Below are 20,752 nucleotides of genomic sequence, written 5' to 3'. Positions count from 1 at the left end.
TTATAAATGGAATTGTTTTCCTAATTTCTGTTCAGATTGTTCATTGTCAAGGTATGAAAATGCAACTCATTTTTGTGTATTGAGTTTGTATCCTGCAACTTTGCTGAATTCGCTTTTTAGCTCTATTTGAAGCATTAGAGTTTTCTACACATAAAATCATGTCATCTGCAACAGAGATAATTTTATTCTTCCCTTCCTATTTGCCTTTTTTGTTTGTTTGTGTTTTTTTTGGTCTAATTTCTCTGGCTAGAACTTCCAGTGTGTTGAACAGGAGTAGTGAAAGCGGGCATCCTTAGTGTCATGGACTGAATCATGTCCTCCCAAAATTTATGTGTTGAAGCCGTAACCCCAATACCTGAGAACGTGACTGTAGAGCCTCTTGGAGATAGAGCCTTTAAAGAAGTGATTAAGTTAAAGTACAACCATTAGGATAGGCCTTAATTCAATCTGACTGGCATCCTGGTATTAACGTGTAAATTTGGACATACGAAGAGACACAAAACATATACATGCACCGAGGAAAGACAGTGAGAAGGCAACCACCTGCAAGCCAAGGAAAAAGGCCTCAGGAGAAACCAACCCTGCCGACCACATATTTGAAATACCCATAGCTAACATCCTACTCAATGGTGAAAGACTGAACCATTTTCCCCGAAGCTCAGGAACGAGACAAGTGTATTAGTTTTTCAGGGCTTGTTTAGCCAAACAGATTGGGTAGCTTAAACAAGAGAAATGTATTTTCTCCTAGTTCTGGGGGCAAATAGTATTGGAACGACTGAATAGCTACCTGCAACAGAGTAAAATTGGACCTTCTGACACTATTCACCTGGATAGCATCAGACCCCACAAGTTAAGGGCTCAGTCATGCAAGACTGCCCCGTCCCCCTTCAGATGCCAATCTCGAATCCAGGTTATCACCTGGACTGCCAACTTACTGGCTATCGATTAGAGTTTCCAACGACTGTCCTCCTTGGATTTGATTAATCTGGTAGGGCAGCTCACAGAACTCAGAAAAACATCTTACTTATGAGATTCCCAGTTTATTACAAAATGATATAACTCAGAAACAGCCAGGTGGAAGACATGGATAGGGCGAGGTATGTGAGAAGGGGCACTGAGCTTTCACATCTGAGGACATGCCACCTGCCCTGAACCTCCATGTGTTCACCACCATGGGAGCTCTCCAGACCCCATCCTTTCAGGTTTCTATGGAAGTTTCACTACATAGGCAGGACGGATTAAATCACTGGCCGCTGGTGATCGAGTCGGCCTTCAGCCCCTCTCCCCTCCGTGTAGGTGAAGGGGACTGAGATTCCAACCTGACATCGAGGGGGAATTTGGTCACTGCAGTTCAGAGACTCCAGAGGGCATAGTGGACAGGTTCAGGAGGAAGGGAAAGTACAAACGTCTGTGTCTGGATAGAGAAAGGAGGTGACATGCGGGCAGTGCTTGGGGGTGTCAGGCACAGGAGGCCTAGAGGGAGGAGAGGGAGCGTCAGGAATGCTGAGAATACCGGCTGAGCAGATCCCAGAGGGGCTGAGGCACCTCGGAAAGTCATCGGGCTTTGCCTGATTGATGGCGTTGGTTCCAGCCCAGGTGACCGAAGGAAGAAAAGGAGGTGTCAGGGATGACCACCGAGGGATCCGAAGGTGGGACCGTCCAGAAGTGAGGCAACCGAGCAAAACAGGCCGGTGATGGGAAGCAAGATCGGCACCTTCTCCACCTTCGACGTGGCTTCTAGATCCGGGACTCTGCGCGTGAAGCGAAGTCCTGCGAATCCCCAAGAGAACGATCAGATCCGAAAATACCAAGAACCGCTGCATCCTGTCAGATCTCTCTGTGTGAAAACAAGCCGGAGAAGGTTAGATAAATAAGCAAAAGGGACCCAGGGCCAGGCGCCAACCTGAGTGGTTAGTTTCCTACTGATGTTTACAGAGAGCTAAAAGCTATTAAGTGAAAAAGAAGGACTATCAGGAACAGAAGTTGGCGTTCAAACAAGAACTTATTAAGCATCTGGACACACCGGGGACTGCACTTGGAACGCTAGTTGCAGACTTGGGGCCGCCTGGAGCTTTAAGCAAATCACTAAGCAAATAATTACAAAAGAATTCATATAAGAACAATAAGCAAAGGAATAAAGTTTTCTGATCTTGTATAACTGGAATTTAATGGAGATCAGAGTTTCTCCGCTTCAGTTCTCCACCAAAAAGGGGTGGGAAGTGGGGTGCGTCCTAGGCCTTGGGGCAGGAAGGGGCTTGAGGGACAAGCCGGAGCTACCACTGAGCGGCGGAAAGTGGAGAGATGGCTAGAGAGGCAGGAAGAGTCAGATCGGGGCAGGGTATTGCCGGCGACGTGGAGGATTCTGGGCCTTGTTCCAAGAACAAAGGGACGAGGGTGTGGGGTGGGGAGCAAGTGAGGTTATAGCGGGACCGCAAGGGGGAGCAGAGGAGCAGAGTGGTTAAGGAGCATGGAGTCTGGAGCCAGACGCCGTGGGTTCAAATCTCGGGTGGATCACTTACTACCCATGTGACCAAGGTCCAGGTTTGCTAATCTCTCCGTGCCTCAGTCTCCCGCACTTGAGAGGATCCTCATGAGGGTTCGGTGCTAAAAGCCTAACACGTCCTGAGTAAGGAGGAATTGCTGATGTGAGCGGGCTCACCGGGAGCCACCCTGCACGGAGGATCCCCGCCAACCCCCAGACGGCCATTCGTGGCCGGTGCGATGGTCCGTCGGCACCCACGACAGTTTCGGCTCCTCTCGTGGCCACTGCTCTAAAGACAAGGTTCTCTTGGCCTTGGATGATCTTTCTGGCAGCATCGTTTTCTGGCTCTGACTGTCCTGTGAGCTCCATCAGGACAGGGACCCTCCACCTCAGGACTGGCACAGGGAGGTGCTTAATACTTGTTGGTGAAATGGGTCGCGAATGACTGAACGAATGAATGGATGGATGTGAGGAAGGAGACTTAGGCCGTCCATAAATTATCGAGCCCTCCCTAGGCGCCGGGCACCTCTCTAAGTGCCTTAAATAATTCATTTCATTTCATTCTCGCAACCGACTTGCGAGGAGGCCACCAGGAGACGCTTTCTAGTGGGGAGATCTTTGAAATGAGTTCTCTGCGGGGAAGCCCTTGTCATACTTCAGGGAGTCTCATTATTGAGAAATGTGTTTAATTTGTAGCCCCAAAGAAGGGATTTCTGCTAGAAGTCGGAATCCTGGAAGCGGGAATTGAACCGGAAAGCAAACTCTACTGAAAATAGTTTCTCTAAAGATCTAGCTGGATGAGCTTTATGGCTATGAGCTCATCTTACTTAGCAAGGCATAGAGGCCACGAGGTCACATTACTTATTCATAAAAGGGGGGAGCGGTGCATTCTACGGAGGCATGGTGCCCCCACCCCAGCATCAGCAGCCTGAAGAGGCTCAGAACAGAACCCAGGAGTCCTCAGTTCCCAAAGGGCCCACACCCCTCTCAGAGAGGACAGAGGGCAAGCAGGTCAATAGGAAAGGCTCCGGGAAAATCACCTTTGACCTCCCCCTGCCCTCTCTGGTTCCAGTCAGAGTCCTACACACTCCTTGTTACAGGCCTGCTTCCTGGGGAGCTCAACGTGGCTCAGCCCCAGCCCCCCAGCCCCTCCCCCCAGCATGGGGCTGGTGCAACCTGCCCCTTCCTTAGTGGCTCTGCTGGCCTTCTCCGCCAGAGAGTTATTTTGGGAGAGTGCTGAGTTCAGCCCTGGTGCAGTCGAACAGGCCCTTCTGTCCTCAGCTGGCTCTTCAGAGGTGGCCTCGGGGCTGGGGCAGCTGTACCCCGTGTGCACCAGCCACCTCCCTACACAAGATCACTGTGTCCAAGCTCATCCACCATCACACAGCCCCGAGGCTGTCAAGACAGGTGGTGGAGGAACTGTGGGCAAGAAACGCAGAGCTATCCAAGGGACACGACCCAGCCAAAGCTCTGCTCCTAGAAAAACAACCAAGGTCAGTCTTTTGCAAGCACCCCAGGACCTGCCCCCAGCCCGAAGCCTGGGGTCACCAGCTTCCCAGAATCTGCCTTAACGCCGAAGGAGTAAGCTGGCCCTCGGCCAACCAAACACGCACGGGGCAAGTGGTAGGGGCAGGATGAGGAGCTGTGCCGAGAGGCTTATATAATAAGCACCTCTGTCTGCAGCCTGCTCTAGGCCCTGGCGGCCAGGTCCGGAGTGACAGCAGAGCCTGACAAAGGAGGCGCCTCAGCCAGGACTGCGGATTGAGTCCAGTTTGGAGCAGGCCCAGGTCCTCCTAAGGCATTTGTGTCCAGGTGGCAGATCAGCTGCTGGAGCCCAGGCAGCTGCTGCTCACCCTTCTCCCTCTGCTCCCCAGAGATCTCCATGGCGCCAGGTGGGCCCCTAGAGTCAGAGCGTGCGGGGTGGTAAGGGCACCTCCTGCAGAGGGTCTAGCAGCTCTAAAAGGCTCCTTCTGTTCCAGGTGACCATGGGCTGGACAATGAGGCTGGTGATGGCACCCCTGCTTCTGGGCCTCACGGTGGTGATCACAGGAAACCTGGAGGATGACTCGTGTGTGTACGAGGCCCTGTCTGACACCGATGCCGTCCTCTGCAAGTAAGGCTGGCGGGGCCCCAGAAGGCGACTGGGCAGAGGTCCCAGGGAAGGGGGTTTCCAGAACCAAGGAGCACATCAACTAAGGCAGCCTTTGGGGGTAAACAGCATGAGCCAACTCCGGAGACCACCCTGATGGCTGATGCCATTGAATAAAGGGATTCGAGCCAGGCTCGTGCCTTCCAAGGGTCGCTCTCCCGGGACCCGGAGGGTATATAGGTATGATTGGTTCCCCCCAGGGCCTCCGAACCTAAAGATCCCTTTGGGACCAGCCTTACCCTCTCTGCCGGGACCCCGAGAGACCATCCCCTCCCTACAGTCCAGAATGCTCCCTCCCCCCACAACAAAGTGGCATTTTAAAGAAAAGTGGCAGTTGGTAGCAGGCATGTGCTCAGATCCTCCCTGTGTGAGCGCTGGTCGTTTGCTTTTCGCTTGCTTTTCGGTAACACGGCCCCAGCAGTGTTGGGACAGGCTGGGCTTTCGGGGGGTGTGGCCCCAGCAGTGTTGGGACAGGCTGGGCTTTCGGGGGGTGTGGCCACAGATCATTGCCCAGGGAAGAGGCCGGGTGTCTGAGGTCGGCTCTTCCCCTTGCAAGGGCTGGAACTTCTTCCCCTCTGTGTCGGAGTTCGGCTCTCCCCTCACGGAGTGTTGTTTGGAAGAGACAGTCTTACTTGTCCTGCTGGACTTGCGCGTCACCCTGAGGGCTGCCACCCCCTTGGCTGGTTCATCTTCCCACTGAAACCATCAGAAGAGAGAGAGAGGGAGGCAGAGCTACTTCTTACCCTGTCTCCTTGTGAACATTCGAATTCTTACAAACAGTACGTTTAGAAAGATAAAATACATGTTTTCCCTTAAAACGTCAGGTAGTTGAATCCAGAGAAAAAAACTAACACAAATTTTGCTGCCGTCAGCACATTTTTAAAACCCTGGTGAAACGGTTCTGCTCGAAATTCCACGTGGGAGAAGGAAGGAACGTGGCCGCCTCTCACAGGCGGGCACTGACCCGCTAGCCGCTCTGCTGAGCCGAGCCTTCCTCGGGGGCAGGCTTTTTGCTCTCGTGGGCGGAAGGTCAGGCGATCAAGAGCTAGGGGTTCGGCTGGGCCAGGGCGAGCCAGGGCCAGGCCACAATCATGGCTCCGCGATGGAGTGCCTCTGCGCCTTTCCGTGTCACGTAGAAAATGATCATATGTGTGTGGAGAGGACTGCCTTGGGCCCCTGCGGCCCGAGGCTCTGTCCTACGGATGTTCACGTGCTAGAAGCTGGGGGCCCATGTGTCACTCTGGGCACCTGTTGGGTACCTTAGACTCTTCGACTCATTTCACTGTTATCACAAACCTTCCAAGTGAGTGTCGTCATGCTCATTCTGCAGAAGAGGAACCCCAGGGAATCCCCCGCCCGTGGTGCTGACGTGGCTTATACCGGTGGCAGAGCGGGGATTCAAGCCCTTGTCTGACTCGGCACTCACTCACCGGCACTCACTCCTCCAGGGCCTGGGGCTTCTCAAACTCCAGTAAAGGTGGGGCAGCAGTGGGGGACCGTCTTTGTCCGTTTCAGGCTGCTATAACAAAATGCCACAGACTATAGGACTCGTAAATAATAGAAATTTATTTCTCAGAGCTCTGGAGGCTGAGAAATTAAAAGATCAAGGTGTGGGAAGTTCAGTGTCTGCTGAGGACCAGCTTCCTGGTTTATAGACCAGTGTCTTCGCGCTGTGCCCTCCCGTGGCGGAAGGAATGAGAGGTCTCCCTGAGGTCCCTTTTGTAAGGGCACAAATTCCATTCACGAGGGCACCACCCTCATGACCTAAGCGCCTCTCGGAGGCCCCGCCTCCAAATATGATCACTTTGGGGGCTAGGATTTCAACATAGGAATTTTTGGGGAGGAGGACACTAACATTTAGACCATGGCAGAAGCCATTCTCAGGACTCCCTAGAACACACCAGCACACCCCGAGTTTGAGAAACATGGACTTACAACACCCAAGTTGTATGCCAGGAAATGCCTTTTGATTGTAAATCATTGTCACAAAAGGGAAGCTTCGTCTTCATTCCTCTTGAAGACTTCTGTTTGTAAGAGATCATCGCTGAATGTGAGCACATCATGGACACATCAGACCCACCCACCCCCCGCCCCCCGAGGAGAAATCAGTGCCTCCTGCGCTGGGGCTCCCCAAGAAACCTGCTCGGCTCAGGCTTCTGATCTTTGAGAGACACCCCCACCCCCAGAAGCCACTCCTCGTGTGGCTATTTTGAGTCTAATGGGAAATTTTTGAATTTAGGACTCAATACCTAAAGGTATTGATCTGCAAAGGAGGAATTTTATGTACAGTGACAAGCTTCTGGAAAACATTAAGAGAAAAGCTCCTCCAGAATAACGAGCAGCTCACCTGCTCCTGAGATAAGCCAGACCAGACTGACAAAGACGCTGAGAGCTGGAACCCTGGTCCGGCCTCAGAACCTAAAGAACCATGGTCCGCCCTTTGGGCGAGTCCACTCAACAACCGTCTCCCTGCCGCCGCTGTGCAGGTAGCCCGGGTGGCTGGGAGCTGCCGCCCAAAGCCCTCTCGTCTGTTCTGAGAAGTTCCATCCTTCACAGAGTGCACCCCAGTCTTGCCCTGTGCACTGTGTAGAACAAGCCTAGCTTCTCTTCTCCTTGAAGGCCCTTCACATGTTTGGAGACAGGTGTCGTGCTCCCCGTTTTCACCTGCAGCTCTCGTAATCCGGGCCCCTACCTCCATCCTTCAGCTCCTCCTCGCGGACCTTGGTTCTGGTCCACCTCTTTCCGGAAGGTTCGGTTGGAAGCAGGCCCATGGCTCTCTTCTAAGTGTGGCACCCCACACTTGCATCCTGAGAGCCACACGGTGCCCACCGAGCTGCCTCATGCTTCCATGATGTCAGCCTCGTCTCCATACTCGCTTTTGGGCGGCCGGAACTCTGAGCTGGTTCCATAGGTACAACTGGGGAGCCGTTTTTCTCAGATCCAACCCTCACCATGCATGCCAAAGGGCAAACAGAAGCCTGGAGAGGCTAAGTGACTCCCTGAGGAGGCCATGTGGCACGGGGAAGGTGCAGACGAGCCCTTCGGAGTCATGCTCTGGCGCTCACGACAAATTACCCCGATCTCCCTGCTGCACGCACACGTATTTATTATCCCACATTTCCTCTGGGCGTGGCTCAGCTGGGCGGCTCCCACGCAGGGTCTCTCAGGAGGTTGCAGTGAAGCTGTTGGCCAAGGATGCAGTCTCGTCTGAGGGACGGACTGGCCAGGGTGGGCTGTTCTGCTTCTGAGCCCCCTTCACGTGGCTGTGATAGAACTCGGTCCCTTGCCGTGGGGCTGTTTACAACACAGCAGCCGGATTCTCCCGGGGAGGGAGAGCATGCGAGAGAGGGACGCCACACAGAAGCCACCATCTCCTTATCATCTTGGAAGTGACATTTCACCACTTCTGTTCTATTCTTTTTGTTAGAAGCAAGTCACAAAGTCCAGCCCCCCTACTCAAGGGGAGGCGATGACACAAGGAAGATGGGGGATTATTTGGGGGTGTTTTAGGTACTGCCAGCCACACCCATGTTCCTCTTCTCCCTCTCAGTTTACTCTTGGCTGTCTCTGGGCCTCAGCTTGCTCATCTTAGAGATGAGAATAATGACACGAGTTCCTTCAAGGTATTGTCGTAGGAAATGGAATCATATTATATGATGCATTTGATCTATGGTGGTGGCCCCATAAATGCTATTTCCTTTCCCTCGGGCCCCTTATGCAGTATCCCATCACGGCCAAGCTGGGACCAGAGTCCCCGCTCCTCTCCCCACTCTCCCTCGGATGCCTTCTAGTCTTGTCAGGAGACCGAAAGATGCCCCAGATCTCAGGATAGAGATTCGACGTGCATCAAAGTACACCATGAATGGCAAGGGCATTTGCTGCAGGAGGATGGCAGCTTTGAGGTTTTTGAACTAGAATTCAAATGTTAAAGTGTGCTCTTACTAAATTTGATTTTGGATTCAGTTCATCTCAGGCTCGTGCATGTCTTTTAGGCCAATTTACTCATCTAAATTGTTAGCTATCAGCTTTGTGTCCTTCGCACATCTAATAAATTCGTCTTCTGTGTCCTGATCTCGGGCTTTGGTAAAACGGCTAAACGAGGCAGAGTCCCACACATGCCCCTTGGCCTATTCTGCTATGTGGAGTGACATGAGGGCTTCGCACGCTGGGTTGGCAGGGTGTGACGGGCTGGAGGGGGAAGGCACAGATCTGAGCCCCAGCCCCCCGGCATATACCCTGCCAGGGGGGCACTCTCTGTGGCTTCAGGACCACTCACCAAATGTCAACGTGCTGATTTTGCTTAACGATTTTAGCATTCGTAACAAGTATATCAGGACAAAAACAGGGGACCTGCTTGTTCCCCAAGGAAGGCTCCTCTGGTCCTCGGTTTCCCTCCTCACCGCCCCAATTCCGTGCCATGTGCTGAATCCCCCACCTCTCTGTCAGTGGAGGGTTCCTTCGCTTGGCCTCAGGTCTCACTAGCCGCAGTGCAGGAAGTCATTACAGAAACAAACCAAATGGTCCTTTAAAGGCTGCTGCGAAGACAAATGAAAACTCGTCCTCTAAACGTTCTTTAAACGCTATTAAAACCATGCCATCCAAAAGAAATGTCTGCAAACTTGGGAAGAGTGAAAAGAAGCAAGTTCTCCCAGCAAGCCGGTGATTCAGCTAAGTGGCTACGGTAAACTGTCCTCCCTCCGTTGGCCTGAGTCCTGGCATTGGGGTGCTGAATTTTGCATCTGCCAGGTGTCGTGCCTTTGCCCAAGATGGGACCTCAGAAGCCTCTGGAAGGCTGGCAGCCGGAGGGAGAATGTGAGGCTCTCCACCAGGAGGCTGTTCTTGCCTTCTCCAAGGTTCGGACCAAGGTTGGGAGCTCCCCCTCCAGTTCTACTCCCCAAAATTATATTCTCCCTGGGTACCCTTCAGGTGTCACTCCCGGCAGAGAACTGTGGCCAGCTGACCACTGGCAGGCTGTGGAGCCGCTCAGCCACACTGGGCTATTTGAAAAGGCTGGGGAGCCACCCCTTCTCTCAGTGAATCATCTTAACCAAAAAGACATTGAAAATGAATGTACCTGTTGAGAAGGGTTCACGGTGGCTGACTGAACTTAAATTTACAAACAGGGGCCTCTTATATGAACCTGCAAGCTGCACTTTAGCCTGCACTAAACTGCCTGCTTGCACTGTGTTCCTGAAGTCTAAGCCAATCCCGATAACTGTGCTGGCTCCAGCAGCACGTATACTAAAATAAGCCAACCCTTGCAAAGGAGTTCCTGGGATCGAATTTCAACCAATAGGACTGAGACTTTCCCCATCCAATTGGAGCAGCAAGGCTAGGCCCTCGTTAACATCTTCACCAACCAATCAGAGCAACTCCATTCTGACCAATCAGGACTGTGCTCTTTGGACCAATCAAACTTTGACGATTTGGAGTCCTCATTTGCATGAGAACAGACCAATCAGAGACCAGGGTCAGGGACTTCTCTCTACATAAGCCGGTCCCTTTGGGGTTTCAAAAGCCTATTTTCCTTTCCCAGTGAAGACTGTGTCTCTCCTTGGCTGGAAATGAAGCTACCTCACCTGAGGGGAGCGGAGTTCTCTATAGGGGCAATGCCACCTCACACTCGGGGTGGCCTCATAACCTTGCTGCTTCATAACCGAGCTATAGCACTGTTGAGGTATTTCACAGCAGTGCTGTATCACACGAGTAAGCTATTTGCGTTGAATATAGTCTTCTTCCCCTGCACCCCAAATTGGACATTCCTGTTGGTGTTGAATTAGTGCCACCAGTTGCTAAAACCCTAGAGACCCTGGGTCTTCGTGATAAAAAATGGAGGAAGAGGTAAGTTAAAAAAAAAAAAAAAGAGTTGGCACAAAGGTTTTTCTTTTTTTCCTAAATACCTATTTGAAAGCCTGGCTTACATCCCTGAGTTTTGAATACAGATGAACCCTTAAGGCTAATTCTGATCGCGTTGTGGGAACAGCACGCCCACTGAGCCTGAGTCCCGGAGTACGCATGCTGTGCAGGCCCTTCTTCTCAGGGAGAACGTAGATAAATAAATTCATACTACAGTCTTAATGACTAGATGTTTTACCCCCTGAGAGAGATTTGCACTTTGGAAGTGCAGCAAATAGTAGGTCGAGAGCCTAGTGTAAGGGCAATACTTAACCCAAAGAAGCGGATTATGTTAATGGTGAGATTTCCAAACATTGCGAGCATCTTAATTATGTAGGGGAGAGAACAGTCTGTGCCCATGAGGAAGGCTATGTTAACTTGCGAAACTTTTCTTTACGTAATAACCTTCTTAAAAAGCATTTTGTAAATGTTATTCTTATAAACTCGATCCTATTCTAAAGATGCTGACTGAATTTGCCCATGAATGTAAATTCTTTTTGAAAAGTAAATACTTCTGGTAGTTAATACTTCCCGGGCCCTGATGACCGGCCAGACCCTGCTATCCACATTGATCACTTGCTTTACTCCTCGCACCAACCCTACAGGTAGATATTATTAGTGTGCCCATTTCACAGGTGGCTAAACCGAGGCACCGGGGTCGAGTAACTCTTAGGCCACACAGGTCACACAACTAGTTAGTAAGATTCGATCCCACTTGACTTTACATTCCCAACAGTGCTAGACTGAAGCCTCGTGCATCCAAGGCTCCCCTAAAACCCTGATGTGGGCCAACCAGCTCCCTCTCTCCATAGGGGCCTTGAAGTTTTCTACCCCGAGTTGGGGAACATTGGCTGCATGTATATTCCTGACTGTAACGACTACAGACAAAAGATCACCTACTGGCCCCAGCCGAAAGTCAAGTTCCCGGGGGCCGTGGAGGTGAGTGAGTGGGTCTGGCCTGGAGTAGGGGAAGTCGTGGGTCTCGGTTTGCCTCTGAACTTTCTCATCCGAGAGACTAGAAGCTGTGCGCATAGCCATCTGGGTTGGGTCTGGTGGTAACAGATGGCTGTTGTCATGAGTATGTGCCTTCCATAGAGCAGCACCGTGGCCTTGAAGGAGGTTGAAGTGGGTGGGAGGGGTACGGACTGGGAGCTTTGTTGGGGCTCAGGGGCTACTGCCAAGGCCTCTCCCTGCTCCGGCAGTCCCTCAGCCCCCAAGCCTGGCCCCCCGAGTCATTGTGGAGGCCAGCTAATGCGTGCTTTGGAGTCTGAAGAGAAAAGGAAGAAAGAAGGGGTTCTGGAGAATCCTTTCTGTTGGTGCAAGGTAGCTGGGCTTTCAGGATGACCTGAAAGGGGAGGAGCGAGTTCGTAAGAGGTCGCACTTCTCATGTAGGTTAAACAAGCAGAGGTCGGTGCGTCTTGACTCTTGGTCGTCGCAATATGAAACACGCTCAAAAGTTTGCCCAAAGTCGTCTGAAATAAATTGAAGCATTTAGGAACTGGAAATAACTATTCTTTTTACTGGGACGTGATTAGTGTCATCTTGTTCTGGAAGGTTCCCTTGGTTTGGGGATATAGTAGACCTGGGGAATGGCCGTGGAAGTGGGGCGTGGGGCTGTAGCTGCTGCCCCCAGGGGCTGCGAGGCCATGGCCTGGGGGAGCCACTCCAGCGTTCTGGCCATCGTTTCTTTCTTCCTTGACCCCTGGGGCTGGCCGAACCCCCAAAGCATTGGGGGTGGAAGGTGATTTTCTTGCTTTGTTTTAGTAGGAGGTGTCATTGTCAACCCAGGGACAAGGACCGTGGGTGGAGACAGAGGGTCATGGTCAGGGTATGACCACACGCACACCAAGGCCAGCCTCCGGGTCCCTTCTGTGTCATGGACTGGCCACAGCCCGGTGACAGCACAGGCTGAGCAAGATAACCAGTTCAGGGTTCGGGGTCCCCTGGATTACTCAGAGCTGGAGGGGTAGATTTTTTCTTTCTTTCTTGAGCTGTTTTTCACTATTAGAGAACAAAGAAATTGTAATATATTTTATCTCGTTTGCTGTAACATCTTTTTATTTTTCTGGGAGACTGAGCCAGCAAATCACGAGGAGACCTTCTTGGTCTCTTCTCTCTCCACCCTCCCAAGCCTCGTACACATGCATACGCATGCACCCATCAGCCCTCCTCTCTGGAGACCCTGGGCCTGGGTCTCACACGGACAGGTAGGAGAAGCAGCAGGAAGCGTAAGTTGCTGTGATTCTAACTCGTGGGACAGGAGGTGGAAGGCTGCAGAAGCCCAGTCCTTTAGAGGAGAGTATCGTGCTGCCCCAGAGGACAGGACTCTCGAGTCACCATGAATTCGGGCAGATCACTTAAGGAGTGAGGGAGTCGGACCAGGCGACTTCACAGCCCAGAGACTGTTCCAAGAGGGATTCTCAGTAGAGGAATCCGTTCCATGTGGCATTGCTGCATGTGTCCACTAGATGGCAGTATAGACTTCTCTGAGCACCCGGTGTCCTTGGGAGGGGCAAGTTTGAAGCAAGTTTGGAAAGTCCTTGCGTTCGATTCAGTTTAGTTGACACTGATCGTCCTGGGATGTGGGTACATGACGCAGAGAAGATATTACCCCTCCAGATCCTGCCGTCTCCCCGCCTGTCTCGGCCCTGAGGCGGGGGGCGTGGGGAGGAAACCCGGAGGCTTAAGAAGGGCACAGAGCCGGGACTGAGAAAGCCGAGGACGGCAGATTTCGCCAGGGAAAGTCTGGTCAACGTGGTGGGGGGGAAAGAAAGGAAAAGTAGTATTTCTGCTGCGGCAACTATACTTGATGGAAATCTGACCTTCGAGAAGGCGGAGACGGTTATCGGCTGCCACTCGTCAGGTGGCACCCGCTTTAATGCCGTAACTAACCATTCACACGTCATTTCATTCTCTCATGGACTCCGCAAGTTTTCCTTTCCTTGAGACCGTTAGTGGCAAGTGACAAAAGCCAACTCAGACTGGCTGTGCCAAGAAAAAAAAAAAAAAAGAGGGAAGGCGTTATTGGTTCACAAGCTGAAAACTCCAGAGATGACTTCAGGCATGGCTGAACCCAGTGCTCAGACGATGTTGCCAGGAATCCGTCTGTCTCTCTCTCTATTTTCTCTTCTTTTTTTTTCTGTGCCGGTGTTACGTGTAATAGATTGTGTGTGGGGACAAAAACGATCGGCCTCAGATTTGTTTTTACTAGTTTTATTATCCCAGCGGGAATAGTTGACCCTTTCCAATCGCTAAAAGTCCCAAGGTTTATTTGTCCTGTTTGGATAGCATGCCTATCCCTGAACCGAACGGTGACCCGGGGCAGCCCCACTTAACCTACAGCAGCTGAGAGCAGAAGACGATGGCTCCGCCAAGGAGAAGCAAGGTGCAGCTACCAGAAGAGCATAGGCGTCGGGTAGGAAAAACAAGAGAAGTCCCTGAGGAAGGAAGCGCAGAGCCGGAGAGCGGCAGGGCCCGGGTTCAGTCCAGCTCTGCCCCGCTCCGGAGGCCTGACCCCTGCACCACTGGCAAGGACTCTCGGGGAGACGCTGAGATGCTTGCTGGCCGAGTGGGGGAGGCTCGCGGAGGGGACGCTTTCCTGGGACAGGAAGAGCAGTGGTTGCCGAGGACGGTGGTGGCGCGGAGGTGCGGACAGGCCAGGGACAGTGAGAAACGGGACGGTGGCTGAGCTTCCTTTCCGGTGTAGAGGGATCACACGCCTGTAGAGAGAGAATGACTGGGGAAGTCGGCGGGGAAGCGGGGGTTCTCAGGAACAGAAGTCGGGGCGGGGGAGCCTGAGTCCTAGTGACCGACGGGAAAAGGCCAGAGCTTGGTGACCGGCTGTGTGCGGACAGTGCCTTCCGTCGAAGGTTATTAACGCAATGCCACCAAAGCTGTGGCTGCCAGTGGACAGGCCCAGGAAGCCCACCCCCCACCCCTCCCGAGCAAACCTCCGGCCCTGGAAGGAGGGGAAAGTGCCGCGCCTCCTGGAGAGCTTCCTGTCCCCACGCCTTTTTTTTAAGGCCACTTCCTCATGTTTGGACGCTATACTCTGAGACTCCCTGCCCCCACCAAAATGCTTTCTCCTCCAAGAAGCCTTCCCTGACTGCTTCCTTCTGGGGCCCACTCCCATCCCTCGCTGATCTCTGCTTTTTCAGAGCATTTTTAATGTCCTCTGCCCTCTAATCCCAGAGTTCAGTTCTCTCTGTTTTGCGTCGTGGTTGTATAGTCATAGATCCAACCAAGTTACAACGAGACCGTGCGTTACGTAACTTTGAACCACCCACAGCCCCTACCAACATCACAGACCCCAGGTTGACTGACTGAGTGACCAAGTGGGTGTTTGAATGGATGGATGGATGAATGGATGGATGGATGGATGGCAGACCGAAGGAGACTTCATGGAGTGTGAGCTCTGAGACAGGTGAGCCCAGCGGCTTGCCCTTTAAGCTGCTGGGCCCGGTGGCCCGTGGGCCGGCACTATTCTCCCCTCCACCCAGGGTGGGTGTGGGCTAGGGGGCGCGAAGCGGGAAGCAGGGAGAGAACGAGGAATTCGGGTGGGTTCCCGAGAAAGCAGAGTAATGCAGGGAAATATGGAGGGCCCCCGTGCCGACAGCTGCTGAGTACTGAGAGAGGTATTGGAGTGAGAGGAAGCTTTCTCCCCAGGCACTTTGACAAACGTCAAGAGGCAAACATCTTAAAATACATTCTTTCTCAAGCCAATGAAAGCCGTAAGGCCCCTGAGAAGCTTCTTGACTAGGGCTTATTCTTCACCTTGAATTTAAGCAGCTGGAATCCTTTTGAAATGAAGAAATTGCCTTTAAGTGGGGAATGTGCATTGCATTCGAGGAAAGGAACAAAGACCACGCGGTTCTGTCCTGCTGCCCCTCAGCATCTCCGGTCGGGCTCTGCTGGGCCCTGTGGCCCCTCCCTGGAAAGCAGGTGACCCGGCGTCCTCTACCTGGCTGGGCAGGCACATCCACACACCACCCTACGACTGACCGACTGACCGCAGTGTTGGTGCCGCTGCCTCCTGGGGGGCCACCCCCCTGCCCTGTGGGCCCAAGGTAGAGAGACACGAGTTTCCGACGCGAATCGTATGCAGGCCTGGGATCCATCCGATGCTGAGGAGAAAAACAGGGACGGAGGCCTAGGTCTCGGTCCTCGGCCCCGCCGGGGGTGGGGGGTGGAATCTTCCAGGTGGCCGCGTTCCCTGGGGTGAGGATCCAGGGTGGTCAAGAGCGGCCGGCCGTAGAAGTCGGTCCCGACAGCTTCGAGGGTGCTGCGGCAGGCCCAGGCCGGGGGAGAGCCCCGCGTGGCTCTTGAGTGATGGAGACGACAGTTTCCGGGACAGTGGGCGGGGAGCAGAAGGTACGGTCAGGACCCGGTGAGGAGCCCACGGGCCAGGCGGCGGGGAGTGCGGGGGGGGGGGGGTCCGCCTATGCCTCAGTGGTTGTTTAGGGAAGAAGGAATGCTACACAGCCACGACTCAGTGCCTAGCACGTGACAGGAACTTGAGCACCAGCTGTCATTCTAACAAGAGCTTGGCTTGCAATAGTCCGAGGTGCGGACGGCGCAGAAGTTTGGGCTGCGGGAGGCTCAGGGCGGCCCGTGTGGGTCTGAGGCACAGAGGGAAGGGCCAGCGAGCTAGGGGCAGAGAGGACGGCCGGCGGGTGAAGCCAGGCCCGCTGAGGCGGTGCCCGGCCCCCAGCCGGGGGTGCTCGTGTGCGGGGCGACCTGCTCGCAGGTCGTGCCCTTTGATCCTTCGCCCCTGGCAAAACGGCGTCTGCCGAAATCACGCAGCTTCGTCCCGCCCCGGCCCCGGCCGCTCAGCCATCTGTGAAGGGGGCGCTTAGGCCACAGCGGGACTAGGGGAAGGAGGAGAGTCGCTCAGCGCCCTTCCTACCCTTGGCAGCCCGATGTGTGGGTGGCAAAGAAGCTCTCCATGCAGGATTCCACCGGGTCCTTGCAGGTCCCTCAGAGACGGGCAGAGCAGGGATGATCCCCACAACTGCGTGGGGCGGGGAGGGGGGGCGCGAGGGGGAAGGGCGCTGTCCAAGGTCACACTTGACAAAGCTGGGGAGCTGAGGAACCGGCCCGAGATGACAAGTCTCCCGCCTTCCTGTACCCTGCTCTTTCAGTTATGTGATTCTGCCTCTCGAACCCACCCCAATTACTGGAAAACAGCCCCCCAGTGTCCGTGCTGGACTTGGGGTGTCGCTCACGCACCCATTTTCTGGAGTACATCGTGTCGGAGCCCTCCTCTCTCCGGACACTGTTCCAGGGACACAGACAGAAACAAACCCCAGCCCTGCCCGCGCTGGGCATCTCGTAATGGTGAGGGCGTGAACTGCGGTCACTGTCGACAGATCAGACTCGGAAGCACTTGGGTGACGGACCCACTGTCCCCCGGTGGCCTCGCTGGAAGCCGCTGGCCTTGATCTTCAGGGCCAGGCCTCCTCGTCCCCCGCCGCCTTATCCTCGCTGCTCCAGGGTTCACACAACCTCCGGTCAGGGCCGGGCAGCCCTGCCCTTTGGGAACTGTTTAATAAAGCCGCCTGTCCCCCCCCCCCGCCCTGCCCCCCCCGCATCCACAGGATGTTTGCCCCGTAATTGAGCATCTGATGTTGGCCGACAGCTTCCCCAGGCAAGTGCTGGGGAAGCAGGTTCCAGATGTTTTTCAGATCAAATAATGTTTCTTTGAAAAAAAAAAAAGTGTGTGGGCTGCTCCGTCAAGGGGGCAGATGGGGCCCGACAGCGGAGTTCCGCGGGCTCGCATCCTGGCTTTGAAAAAAAAAAAGGTCACGGAGCGAGCGTCCGCGTGGGGCTCTCCGCCTGCCGGAGTCTGTTCACGGCGGCCTGTCGGGAGCGCGAGCACCGGCTTCTTGGACTCTCGAATGGCCGTCCGGCCTTGGTCAGGAGCCCGCTAAGTGGGACAAATGCACATTTTGAAGGCCACGGTGATTTGCTGCCTGCTCTCTCTGGGGAGAGAAGGTAGCGGCCTGAAGAGGAGTTCAGAGCGAGTCGCTCAGGGTTGTTAAGTGAGCGATGTCCTCCGTTAATATTTGTTCAGTCTCGTGGACTTGAGGGCGAGGGAAGGAGAGGAGGCGGCGAGGAGGCCGTCCGCCGGGCGGAGCAGCCGCTGCTGTCTGACGGCCGCCGGGTGGGCAAAGGCCTGAGGATGGGGTGGGGCGGCTGCTGGGGGCTGGGGTGCTGGGGGCGGTCGTCATGCCACCGGGACTTCGAGGGTGTCTCTCGCTCGCCGGGGCACCCCCCCCCCCCGATGCAGACAGCAAGCACCTTGTTCCGTTTCAGAGGCCCCCTGGCCCTAACCGCGCGGTGTGGGGCGGGCGGACCAGGTATGGGCGTCTCTTTTACAGACCGAGAAACAGCAGCTTGAGGGAAACTATATGATTTAGCTTTTAATAGATTTTAGTTTTAAGAGAAATTTTAGGTGCACAGAAAAATCGAGCGGAAAGTATAGAAATGCCCACATGCCGGTCGCTCCCCAGTGAGCCTCCCCTGCTAACTCCCCGCGGGCGTGGTACGCAGGACCCACGCTCACACGTCGTGACCGCCCAGAGTCCGCGGCTCCCACGAGCCTCCGCTCGAGGCGTCGGGCGGTGTGCGCGTGAGGACAGACGTGCGCTCGGGCAGAGTGCTTTCACTGGCCCGCACTTGCTCTGAGCTCCACGTCCTCGTCTTTCCCCGCTGCCGATCCCTGGACGCTATGGGTCTGTCCACTGTCTGCATAGCTTCGCCTTTTCCAGAACGTCACGTTGCCACGATCCTGTAGTATGTAGCCTTCTCCGATTAGTCGAGAGCCTGGACGACCGCCCGGGCCCGAAGACTCCAGTTCGGCACCTTCGCCACCACACGAGGGTTTGGTAACGCTGCTCGTGTTGACGAAGCCGGGGGCCAGGTGTCCTGGGGTTCGGCTTCCCGTCTGGGAATTGTGCTTCCCTTAGGTTTCCGGCAAGGCTCTGGAGCGGACAGGATTCACCTGCTTCTGCCTCTGGTGTCGGCTCCACGCTCGACATGCATTTTCTTGTCCGTCTTTCCAGCTGGAATGGGAACTCCCCGAAGGCAGAGACCTTCGCAGGCCTGGGAGAGGGGGCGAGAAACTAGGCATTTCCCGCCAGGGAGATTCGTGACCACCGTGCAAAGAGCGTTGGGTGGGTGGGGGAGGCGGGAAGGGTGGGTGGGGGAGGCGGGAAGGGTGTGTTGTCTCTTGTAGCAAGAACGTAAGCGTTACCGTTTTCGAGCCGCCTTCCCCGTCAGGACAGCCCCTATCTTCCATCGGTCCCGAGAGGTGCGCCAGGCAGGCGTCTCTGCCCACGGCGGGGAATCCCAGGCCCGAGACCAGCGGCGGGAGACGGGCGCTGGGCCTCAGAGCCCACACCTGGATGCCCGTTGGCTCGCTTCTCATCTGGGTCTTTTCCACAGCCTCGTGGACGTCACTTTGCTCTGACGCAGGTAAGTGGGGCGATGAGACCAGAGCTCGGATCCCCTGACTCCTGGACTGCGCTCTTGCCGGCACCCCCTCCCGCCCCCTGCTGTCGTCCCCGAGCGCCAAGTCTCTGGCAGTGTGTACTGACCGCTCCCCACGGGGTCGGGCTCTGTGCTGAGTGCTCTAAAAAACCTCGCCGTACTTCAGCCTAGGGCCGCCTAGCGCGGCGGGCCTCAATACCTTCGCCTCACAGATCAGGAAACCGAGACCCAGTAAGTTTCCAGAGCTCGCGAGCAATCGAGTCAGGGTTTGAGCCCAGGTCCGCGTGGGCTCCAGAGCTCATGCCCCGAACCTCAACGCAGCACTGCCGCCTGAGGGTAGGGGGCGGCCTGCAGTATGCACCCCACGCGGCCTGAGCTTCAGCCGCCGGCTGCAGGTCCAGGGGAAAAGCCAGCTCCTAAGCCAGAGCCAGGAAGGCACAGGATGGGACACTCTCCTCGTCTTTCACCTTCCTTTATAAACAGGCCCCTAGCAAATGATTTGGCCACGGGGAAGATGGGCGGGGGGCGTGCAGGCCTGTGCACGGATTAGGCACCCTCGGTTTCTTCCGTGCTGCTAACATGAGATAGAGAGAAAGAGAGCCTCAGGATAAGCCTCGGCCCTCCTAGGTCCCAGGCCTGAGTTCTTCCCACCACCTTGGGAATGAATGCGGAGGGCCGGGGCCGGTGCGTGGAGAGCCAGCCCAGCCCGCGTGGGGGCAGACGAGGCCCGGAGGCGCTGGGAACGGAGGAGTGCCAAGTTGGCCTCCAGATGTGGCTCTTCGGGCCTTGACGGTGGGAAGGCCTAGACGGCCTCTTGCTAGCTCCTCGGGGCTGCAATGAGAAGAGCTGGCACCAGGGGGAGACAGGCGACTGCCATCCTGCCCCGAGCAACTCGAGCAGGCGCTGTGGCCAGGCCTCGGCCGTGAGAAGGCGTTGCCCAGGGTGGTCCGGCCGGCCGTAGAGACCTGTCCAGCAATGGTAAAACGGAGGTCCCTGATTTGGGTCGAGGGCGCTCACCTCTGCACCCCACGCCCCATCGTGCCCTTTGCCACTCAGCTGTGAAAATGCCTCCTATTCAAATACAAATGTCCCTGGTCTGGAATTCCTTAAACCAGGGGCCACTAACTAAAAACACTCTAATTGGATGGGCGAAGCGGCCGTTGGAGGGAAAGCAGGCGTGCCTAGGCACTGAGGATGCCCCTCACGTCCCACTCGGCATTAAAAAAAAAAAAAGTTTCTGTGGCCTGGCAGGAATGAGAGCCGCTAGGCATCAGGGCTGACCTCCTTGGTTCCCGGAGAGCTCGGAGCCTCAGGGGCTCGTCTGGGACGCAGCCAGGCCCTGGCTTTGCCCAGCCCTCGTCCGGCATCTGTCGCTCACACTTCAGGGTCCTGGGGAAAGTTATTTCTCCTCCCTAAAGTTTCTTTTCCTCACCTTAAAATGGGTGCAACGTCCATTTTGGGGTGAGATCCAGTGGTCCGTTCTCAGTCCTGATCTTTTCGATCCATCAGCAGCATTCGACCCCTTTGGCCATTTCCGTCTCTTCGATGCGTTGTTGTTGTTGTTTTTTTTTTCAGTCCTCGTCTCCAGGACTCACGCTCTCCGAGTCCCCCAGCTTCTTCGCTTCCCAGGCTCCTCCGCCGTTAGCTCCTCTTCTCCCCAGCCTGTCCCTGGAGGCTCTCCCAGGCCTCGGCGCGTGGTGGTCGTCTCCATCCACACTCTCTCCCTGGGCGGTCTC

The 20,752-nt window shown here is 55.0% G+C and overlaps 1 protein-coding gene across 6 annotated transcripts in view; it reads left to right on the top strand.

Annotated features, from left to right (window-relative positions):
* The window catches only part of PEBP4 (phosphatidylethanolamine binding protein 4), a 226,089-nt gene that overhangs the window by 35,138 nt on the left and 170,199 nt on the right, over nucleotides 1-20,752 (top strand). For 4 of the 6 annotated variants that reach the window (XM_016141547.2, XM_016141546.2, XM_016141551.2 and 1 more), the window contains 2 exons: nucleotides 4,462-4,595; nucleotides 11,339-11,465. In XM_016141547.2, the coding sequence (XP_015997033.2) occupies nucleotides 4,462-4,595; nucleotides 11,339-11,465 (261 nt within the window). Of the gene's footprint in view, nucleotides 1-3,778; nucleotides 3,976-4,212; nucleotides 4,375-4,461; nucleotides 4,596-11,338; nucleotides 11,466-20,752 lie in introns of those variants that run through there. The other 2 variants (XM_016141549.2, XM_016141550.2) reach the window with 2 other exon arrangements.

The sequence above is a fragment of the Rousettus aegyptiacus genome, unplaced genomic scaffold (genome assembly GCF_014176215.1).
Source record: "Rousettus aegyptiacus isolate mRouAeg1 unplaced genomic scaffold, mRouAeg1.p scaffold_m13_p_16, whole genome shotgun sequence".
NCBI classification, from domain to species: domain Eukaryota; kingdom Metazoa; phylum Chordata; class Mammalia; order Chiroptera; family Pteropodidae; genus Rousettus; species Rousettus aegyptiacus.
Note: the sequence above shows the minus strand (reverse complement) of the source record. Positions and strands in the feature narration are given on the sequence as shown.